The following is a 10,358-nucleotide window of genomic DNA, read 5'->3' as shown; positions in this document are numbered from 1 at the left end:
GCTAGGAGGGAATGATTGTGACTCAGTACGAGATGAGATTTATGGAGTTGGCATGTCATGCAGTGTTTTTGGTCCCTACTGAGAGGGAGAGGATCATTAGGTTCATTGATGGCCTAATTTATTGTCTTCGATATGGTATGACTCTAGTGTCTGAGATGGATTCTAGATTTGACCAGGTGATTGAGATTGCTAGACGCTTGGAGCATGTTCGGAGGCTTGAGAGAGAAGAGAATGAGGTAAAGAGGCCCCGTGGTTCAGGTGGTATTGGTAGTGCCTCATCTGGAGTCCAGTCACATTACAACATAGGTCGTCCTTTTAGGCCTGCTCAGGCAACTCGTCATATTCCCCGTGGTTTATCAGTTAGACACAACTCATACATTGCTTGTCTGCTTAGGGTTCCACGAGCAGCTATTCGGGTTATCAAGGTCAGTCGCAGGGTCAACATCCTCGTTAGAGGAGGGATTGTTTCGAGTGTGGAGACTTAAGTCATCTCAAGAAGGATTGCCCCAGACTTCTAAGTAGTGAACCACAGAAGAGCACACATTATATAGTTCTAGCATCAGTAGCTACACCACCCGCACAACTAGTTAGGGGTGGGACCGAGTCGGTTTGAGGTCTCCCTAGAGGGGGAGGTTAGTTAGGTGGGGGACAAGCCAATTGCTATGCATTTCCCGCTAGGCCAGAGGTAGCTGCTTCTGACGCCGTGATCACAGGTACTGTTTCAATGTGCCACAGGGATGCTTCAGTGTTATTTGACCCTGGTTCCACTTATTCTTATGTTTCATCATATTTTGCTCGTTATTTTATGCCTCATGATTCCCTTGATATTCCTGTTCATATATCTAAATCGGTAGGTGATTCTATTGTGGTGGATCGTGCATATTGGTTTTGTGTTGTTATCATTAGGGGTTATGAGACTAGGGTCGATCTTTTATTATTCAGTATGGTTGATTTTGAGGTGATTTTGGGTATGTATTGGCTATCTCCGTACCATGCTATTCTTGATTGTCACGCTAAGACCGTGACGTTGGATGTGCCGGGGTTGCCTAGGTTGGAGTGGAGAGGTTCTCTTATTCACACTCACAATAGAGTAATTTAATATTTGAAGGCTCAATGGATGGTTGGGAAGGGGTGTTTGGCGTATTTGACCTTCATGAGAGGTGTTAGTGCTAATACTCCTACTGTTGAGTCAGTTCCAGTAGTGAGGGAGTTCTTAGATGTATTTCCTATAGACCTGTCGGGCATGCCATCTGATAGGGATATTGATTTTGGTATTGGTTTGGTGCTGGGCACTCATCCCGTCTATATTTTACCATATCACATGTCACCGGTGGAGTTGAAGGAATTGAAGGATCAGTTATAGGAATTTCTTGATACGAGTTTCATCTGGCCCAGTGTGTCACCTTGGGGTGCATTGGTACTATTTTTGAAGAAGAAAGATGGTTTTATATGGATGTGCATTGACTACATATAGTTGAACAAGGTTACTATCAAGAACAAGTATCTATTATCGCATACTGATGATTTGTTTGATTAGTTTCAAGGTTCTAGGGTATTGGTGAAGATTGTCTTGAGATCAGGGTATAATCAGTTAAAGATAAGGGCTTAAGATATTCCTAAGATGACTTTAAGGACCCGTTATGGGCCTTATGAGTTCTTGGTGATGTCTTTTGGGCTGACCAATGCCCTAAAAACATTCACACATTTGATGAACAATATATTTCAGCCTTATCTGCATTCCTTAGTCATTGTGTTCATTGATGATATATTGGTGTATTCTCGCAGCCGAGAGGACCATGAGCAACACTTGAGGATCGTGCTCCTTTCCTTGAGGGAGGAAGCTATATTCTAAATTCTCCAAATGTGAGTTCTGGTTAGACTCGGTGGCATTCTTTGGTCATGTGGTGTCTAGTGAGGGGATTAGGATGGATATGAAGAATATTGAGGCAATTCAGAGTTGGCCCAAATCTTCTACTACTACCGTGATCCAGATATTCCTTGGGTTGGTTGGTATTATCACCATTTTGTGGAGGGGTTTTCATCTATTGCATCCCTATTAACTAGGTTGAAGCAGAAGGGTACCCCATTCAGGTGATCTGATGAGTATGAGGAGAGCTTTTAGAACCTCAAGACTGCCTTGACTACAACTTAGTTCTAGTTTTGGCTTCGGGATCAGGTTCTTATACAGTCTATTGTGATACTTCACGGGTTGGAATTGGGTGTGTGTTGATGCAAAAGGGTAGAGTGATTGTTTATGCTTCATATCAATTGAAGCCCCATGAGAAGAACTAACCAGTGCACAATTTGGAGTTAGCAACCATTGTTTACATGCTCAAGATTTGGCGACACTATCTTTATAGTGTGTATTGTGAGGTTTTCACGTATCATATAAGTCTCCAGCATCTATTCAAGCTAAAGGATTTGAACTTGAGGCAACAAAGGTAGTTAGAGCTTTTAACAAACTATGATATCATCATTCTTTATCATCTGGGGAAGGCCAATGTGGTGGATGATGATTTGAGTAGGAAGGCGGAGAGCATGAGAAGTCTTGATTTTATCCAAGTCAGAGAGAGACCGTTAGCTTTTGATGTTCAGGCTTTGGCAAACTTATTCGTGGGGTTGGATATTTCGGAGCCTAGTAGGGTTCTTGCTTGTGTTGTATCACAGTCATTCTTTCTTGAGCACATCAAGGCACGTCAGTGTGATGATCTCCACTTGCTTGTCCTTCGGTGCAGCACAGGGATGCTAAGGAGGTTACTATTGGTGATAATGGGGTATTATGGCTTCGAGGCCATATTTGTGTGCCTAATGGGGGTAAGTTGCGAAAGTTGATACTTGAGGAGGCCCATAGTTTGTAGTATTCCATTCATCCGGGTTCCGTGAAGATATTTCGTTATTTGAGGCAACATTATTGGTGGCGGAAGATGAAAAAGGATATTGATGAGTATGTTGCTCGGTGTTTGAACTGTCAGCAGGTAAAGTATGAGCATTAGAGAATGGGTGGTTTGCTTCAAAGATTAGATATACCAGAGTGGAAGTGGGAGCGTATCACCATGGATTTTTTAGCTGGGCTTCCATGGACTTTAAGGAGATTTGATGCGGTGTGAGTCATTATGGACAGGCTGACCAAGTCTGCACACTTCATTCCAGTCATGATTACCTACTTTTCAGAGCAGCTGGTTCGGATTTTTCTTTGAGAGATTGTTCACCTTCATGGTGTGACTATGTCAATTATCTCTGATTAAGGCACTCAGTTCACATCATATTTTTGGAAAGCAGTGCAACGTGAGTTGGGCACACAGGTCGAGCTGAGTACATCTTTCCATCCCCAAATGGATGGGCAGTCTGAGCGTACTATTCAGCTCTTGGAGGACATGTTGCGAGCATATGTCATTTATTTTGGGGGTCAATGGGATCCGTTTTTATTGTTAGTAGAGTTCTTCTACAACAACAACTACTAGTCAGGTATCCAAATGGCCCCGTATGAGGCCTTATATAGGAGGCAATGTCATTCTCTGGTTGGTTGGCTTGAGCATGGGGAGACTAGGTTGTTGGGCACTGATCTAGTTTGTGATGCTTTGGAGAATGTGAAATTGATTCAGGAGTGGCTTCGTACATCACAGTCCACAGAGAAGAGTTATGTTGATAGGAAGGCTTGTGATGTGGCATACATGGTGGGTGAGAAGGTTCTACTTAGAGTTTCGCCCATGAAGGGTATGATGAGGTTCAAGAAGAAGCCCAAGTTGAGGTTCACATGTGAGGTCTTGGATAGGGTTGGTGAGGTGGCTTATAGACTTGCCTTGTCACCTAGTCTATCTGGAGTTCATCTAGTGTTTCATGATTCTATGCTCCGGAAGTACTATGAGGACCTGTCGTATGTGTTAGATTTCATCTTGGTGCAATTAGACAAGGATTTGACTTATGACGAGGAGATAATGTCCATTTTGGATAGGTAGGTTTGCAAACTGAGGTCAAAGAATATTGCTTCGGTGAAGGTTCAGTGGAGGGGTCAACCGGTCGAGGAGCAACTTGGGAGACCGAGCATGATATGCTAGGCAGATATCCTCACCTTTTCGGCACTTCAGGTATGATTCTATAATAGTTTGAGGACGAACGTTTATTTAAGAGGGGGAGAATGTAATGACCCGACGGATTATTTTATCTATTTTAGCCCTGTTACGCTATTTATTGCCTTTTCTATGTTCACTTTATGTTTCGTGAGTTGCGGGGTTTGTTGGTTTGGTCCCTGGAAGATTTCAGAGAGAGTTGGAACATTTGATTTTATTCTTGGAAGCTTAAGTTATAAGAGTTGACCGAGCTTTGACTTATGTGTAGACAGTGTCGAATTGGCATTTGATGATTCTAATAGGTTCATATGGTGATTCTAGACATAGGCATATGTCCGGATTTGGAGGTTCCTAGATTGATTTGGCTCTTTTTGGCGAAAGTTGGGATGTTTAAGGTTTGGAAGATTCATAGGTTTGATCGGGAGTTGACTTTATTGATATCAGGTTTATATTGCTGTTGTGAGATTTGGAATAGTTCCGTTATGTCATTTGGGACTTGTGTGCAAAATTTAAGGTCATTCCAAGTTGTTTAGGCATGTTCGGTGTAAGTTTTGAATTTGGAAATTTGGATTAGTTCATTAAGTTTGAAATGAGGTGCGATTCATCAGTTTGATGTGATTTTGTGTGATTTGCGGCCTTGAGTAGTTTCGTGTTGTTTTTTAAGACATGTTAGTGTGATTAGATGGGGTCCTGGAGGCCTCAGGTGTGTTTTGGATGGATTTCGTATCATTTTGGATTGAGTTGGCATTGTTGTAGTTTGTTGAGTTCTAATGTTTTCGCATTTGCAAAAATTTGGCCGCAGATGCGAAGCCGTAGATACGGCCTTGGATATGCACATGCGGGATTTTTCCTGGTAGGGGAAGTCCGGAGATGCGGAGATTTTCTGCAAAAGCAGATGCGCTTCTGTGATGTGGAGTCCGCAGAAGCGCAAGGTCAAATAGTAAGTGACTTCCGCATCTGTGGATGGTTTTTCCATAGATCCGGTACCGCATAAGCGGCATTCTTTCCCGCAAAAGTGAAATTGCTGGGCATAACATATTTATTTTGAGGGGTTTGTTATTTTATCACATTTTGAGATTGGGAGCTTAGATTTGGGCGATTTTTGAGTTAAATTTCATAAATTTCTTTGGGGTAAGTAGTTTTTGACTCGGATTTGGTTATTATTCATGGTTTCATCCTTGATTTTGACTTTTGGTTGGTGTTTGTATGAGATAAAATTGGGGATTTTGGTAAAAACATATCTAAAGTGTAAATTCGAGATTTGAACCGTGATTTGGAGTCAAAATTGGATGAAATTTGTATGGTTGGACTCATATTGGAATGACGGTTCGGAATTTGTAAGTTTTTTCGGGTTCCAGAGTGCGAGCCTGAGGTTGACCTTTTGGGTTGAGTTTGTGTAGTTGTTAAATATCAGAGATTTATTGTTTGGTTAGTTTCTTATGACATTTATTGATATTATTAAGTTATTTAGGCTATGTTCGAGCCGTCCAAAGGTTGATTTACGGGGGAAAGGATTTTTAGAGTATTGATTTGGCTTGCTTGAGGTAAGTATGTTACCTAAACTTGGTTGAGGAACTAGTTGCATGAGTTATTAGTGTTGGCTACGTGCTATGAGTGGAACACATGTGAGGGAATTGAGCCCATGTGCGTGTACTGGGGCATTATCCACGCTCAGGGTAGTGACTAGGCTATTGTATGCCCTGAATTGATTGCTAAACTTCATGTTATCGTGCTTCTTATGTTGTATCTCCTTTATGAGCTAATTGAATTATATTAGAGATTATTTGTTGGTTAATCTTCTGTTCAAAAATGTTAATTGCTATTCTTATGGCGGCGTAATCACCTGATTTGACCTATGGTAGTACATTTCGCACGTGCCTACACCTTAGCATGTCACATATATCAGTCCATGAGTATATAATTTGATGTTCATTGTTTCGGTACATGTATTCTTGTATATGCTTTCTGTGTGACATGGACTAGGTTAATACCACGTGAGTGGTCCATGCCGATCTAAGTTATGATAGCACATGAGTTATCCGTGTAGTTATTATATATGATACGTTATTTGTCCGTACCACGTGTGGATAAGGATCTATCTCCTAGGGTTACCCTCTCATGTTTCTCTCTTGATGGTGTATACACGGTATGAAGAAAACTAGCTAGTGTTTGATTTGGTTATTGCATTTCTCCTCTACTCGCAATTTCCTAGGATGTATACATATTTTATTCGCATATCTTCTCTATATGCTAGATCAGGAATGTATACATGCTTTGCTTTGAAAATCTTCTCTATATGCTGGGTTGTTAATTGAAACAGAGCTTGTTATGCTTTTTTTTGTACACCGAAGTGGCTTAATCCGTCATTTATGACTTGATAATATTATTTTTATGTACTTATGGCATTGATGAGCTGAGTAGGTTATTAGCGAGTATCATTAATAATGTAACGACCCAACCGGTAGTTTTGTGGATTAGCATCCCGTTCGATGGCTAAAGGTCTCGGGCATCTTCGTATTATGTATTATGAATGGCATATGTGGCCGAGTTTGGTTTTCAGACGATTCGGGATGGATTTGGAAGGATGATTCTTGTTTTAGAAACTTAAGTGAAAAGAGTTGACCGGAATTTGAATTTTGTGTAGACGACTTAGGAATGGTTTTGTGATGATTCAAATAGCTTTGTATGGTGATTTTGGACTTGGGCGTATGTACGGATTTGGATTTGGAGGTCCGTAGGTTGATTTAATGCATTTTGGCAAATATTGGAAATTTGCAGGTTTGGGAAGGTTTTATTTTTAGCAAATATACTACTAGGTGTATTCACCTAGTAGTTAATATATTAAATAAATCCCAAATTGGGTCAAAATTACAAAATGTTCAAGTGAACTACAAAAAGAAAAAGGAAATGAGAGAATAATGTGACAAAGTGATCCGATGGCTATTGCTACCAAATAATGAAGTAGTAGCGTAATGGAAGATGTAAAATACAAAGCTAGTCATTTGTAACATCCAATTGTTGCCAACGACCATGAATGCACACACCAGTTGCAAACAATTTGTTGTAGCACCTCCAAAGCTCTCACCCGACGCCTTTTGTTGCAATCCAACAGAATATGTATGTTTAAATCCAGTAGTTGCAAAGCAGATCAGTTTGGACATCTTCATTTTGGACTTGCATTACTCCAGAAGCAGAGTTGCTTCAATGGGTATTCAAATGGATCTTCAATGGGTATTATGCATGTAGTTGATGAATGCAGCAAGGTGGCAGTACTGTGTGCTTGAGATATGAGTACAATATAATGTTCTCTCATCTACAGATTGAGCATGCGTGCACACTAATACCACTGGACAATGATAGATTACTATACTGTACTAATATTCAAGCATCCATTTTTGTAGCATGTCATATCTTCCAATTGTGTGCACCTGTTGTAACCGAAAGTTGTCTTGTTGAGTAGAGGCAGCTGATAGTTGTTGCGTAGAAGCTGGGAAGCTTGATGTTCTATTTTTTTTTCCTCTTTTGTAGTTAGAGATATTCCCTGTTGACATCTCCATGATGTGTTTGCTGATAAAAATGAGTCAGTTGTAATGGAAGCAGTAGTGGCAACATGTTTTCCACCTTTGATGTTGTAAAAAGTATGCATACCGACTGCAGTACTGCATGTTTTGTGATATAGGCCAATATAGTGTTCTGTCATCTCCAGGTTAAGCTTGCATTCACACTAATACCACTAGAAAATTATAAAACACTATACTGTGTTTAACAACATGAAGCAGTAGTTTTTTATCATTTGGTGTGAACAGATGTACTCATATTGTCAGTTCAGGTCTACTGAATCCTAACCAAGTAGCATATCATATCTGTATCCTTACACTTATGTGAATAATGGATACTGTAATCCCATAATGTAGCTGGTCAGTGTATTGATATCTTCCAATTGTGTGCACCTTTTGTATATTGAGAGTTGCCTTGTTGAATACTGGCAGTTGACTGTTGCTGTGCAGAAGCAGTTGATCTTCAGCCATAGTTCAACCTTCCTTTAGTTCCTGGAGTCCAACAACCATGTAGCTTTTATATACTGTAAGCTGAATTGTTGAGTAGTGGCATTTGACTGTTTTTGTGCATAAACAGTTGAGCATGAGCTTCCAAACATTGCTCTTGTTACAGAAGTCCAATAGTCATGTGGCTACATCAACCTGCACACTAAAGAAAATAGGTTAAAGTGCTCCAGTATGTTGTGTGTGCTGATTGTGTTCTATTTTCCAACTGTTCTTGCTTAAGACCAGCTTGAGATTCTTGAGGGAACACCCCTCTGTTTAGTTTCTAAGAGGGTATATCCTATCTCTGGTACCTTCACACTCTATTAGCATGTGCAGGAGGTAAGGTGGGAATTGTGCTTGCAGATTCACCATTAGGCATAGCAGTTGGTGATTCTTATCTCTTTTAATTTCATGGTCTGTTAGGAGTGATCCCATATATCTGCACTATGGTACTGACTGCATCAATCAGTGTTGTGGAAACTTTTTAGCCACCCTTACCCTAATGTTAGGGATTTGAGATTTGTCCATGTTGATAAGAGTCTTTGTTACTGGGGGCAGACTATGGAATGAGTTAAATATGGAATCACCTGCAGAAGAGAAAACCAAGTTAGCTAGCAGGTCAGCAACTGCATTTCCTTCTCTGAACACATGCTGAAACAAGACATTATAGTTGCCCTTGATCTCTTTTATCTTCTTGACATCTGCTCTTATTGTCCATGGGCACTCCCATTCCTTTTTAATGATCTTTTTCATCACCAAAGAGTCAGATTCCATGATTAAAGGATGGAGCGGTTTGTCCACACAATACATCAGACCATATAGGATTCCTTTTGCTTCAACAACTATATTGGTTGTTTGTCCTATGTCTGTAGATTGAGCATATATTAAATCTCCAGCACTGTCTCTTATGTAGTAACCATAAGAACTAGGACCTGGGTTCCCTTTAGATGCTCCATGAGAGTTGCATTTGAACCAGCCTGCATTGGGCAGTTGCCAGATAACTCTTCAGCTGACTACATAAGGCTTGTAGCTTTCAAAGTATCTGATCATATCTGTCCACAATACTGGGATGTTTGTTAGCTAGGGATATTTGCTTCTTGCCAGAAAGAATAGAGTCTTGTTCACTTCATGAATTACCCTTTTTTCTGAAACAGCTACCCCATGTTTCATTTTATTTCTCCTCTTCCATAATTCCCAAGTTATGATGGCAGGTGTTGCTTGAAATAGTGGCTTCAATTTTGGGCAGCATGGTTCACTCCACCATGCTCTAACGACTTGGTGGACTTGTACCATGTTTATTATAATTCCAGCTAGTTGCAAGAAAGATTTCCACACTCTGTTTACTGTTTCACTCTTCAAGAAGAGGTATTGGTAGGAGTCTTCTTTAGGAGGTGAGCAACACCAGCATTTAGATACAATGATATATCCATTTCTTCTCCACAAGTCATCAGTGGGGATCTTCATTTTCCACAATCTCCATAGGAAGAAAAAGATTTTGAAAGGTAAAACTTTTGTCCACAAGTTGCATAATTCTGGGTTATGTGTTGCTCTCTGTCTCATAATCCTCCATGCACTGTTAACATAGAACTTGCCTGTTGTGGTTGGCATCCATTGAGGGGTGTCCAATTCTTCTGTAGTATGATGAAATGGCACATTGTGCCTGATGTGATCTGAGATATCTGCAGGGAAGTTTTGATCAAGTGTTAGTTCATCCCAGGTATCACCATTCCTCAGTTCTTCTACTTCTTGTAATTTTTCATTTATGTTGAATTCTTGGGGGAGTACATGATATAGAGGGCCAATGCCTGTCCAGTTTTCATGCCAAACACTTGTGTTACCACTATTTAGTTCCCAGAGAATTTCATGTTCAACCTCTTCTCTAGCTTCCAGCATTTTCCTCCACACATGGGATCCTTCTCTGAACTATACAACAACAGGCATTTCGTTTTTGCAGTATTTGTTCCACATGAAATTGGACCATAATGATTTGTTGGTTCTGAATATCCACCATAGCTTTGCAAATCGAGCTTTGGAGACATCAAATAGGGACTTTAGCCCTATTCCTCCTTCCTCCTTAGGTAGACACATGTTCATCCACTTCCTCTAGTGTCTGCTTCTGCTTTCTTCCTTAGTGCTCCAAAAGAATCTGAAAAAGTCTTATGCAAGTGCTCAAGAACATTATTAGGGGGATCCATTACTAAGAGGATGTGTGTAGTTAGGCTTTGTAACACATTTGTTATGAGAGTTG

At 40.4% G+C, this 10,358-nt stretch overlaps 1 protein-coding gene across 1 annotated transcript; it reads right to left on the bottom strand.

Moving 5' to 3' along the window:
• Nucleotides 1–8,575: 8,575 nt before the first annotated feature.
• On the bottom strand, nucleotides 8,576–10,003 carry LOC142175265 (uncharacterized). The gene is made up of 2 exons (XM_075241850.1): nucleotides 9,367–10,003; nucleotides 8,576–9,087 (listed from the first exon to the last, which is right to left on the bottom strand). The coding sequence occupies exons 1-2, from the start codon at nucleotides 10,001–10,003 to the stop codon at nucleotides 8,576–8,578; spliced, it is 1,149 nt and encodes a 382-aa protein (XP_075097951.1).
• Between the last annotated feature and the right edge of the window lie 355 nt (nucleotides 10,004–10,358).

Source organism: Nicotiana tabacum, chromosome 21 (assembly GCF_000715075.1).
Source record: "Nicotiana tabacum cultivar K326 chromosome 21, ASM71507v2, whole genome shotgun sequence".
In the NCBI taxonomy this organism is placed as follows: Eukaryota; Viridiplantae; Streptophyta; class Magnoliopsida; order Solanales; family Solanaceae; genus Nicotiana; species Nicotiana tabacum.
This window is presented reverse-complemented; position numbering and strand designations above follow the sequence as displayed.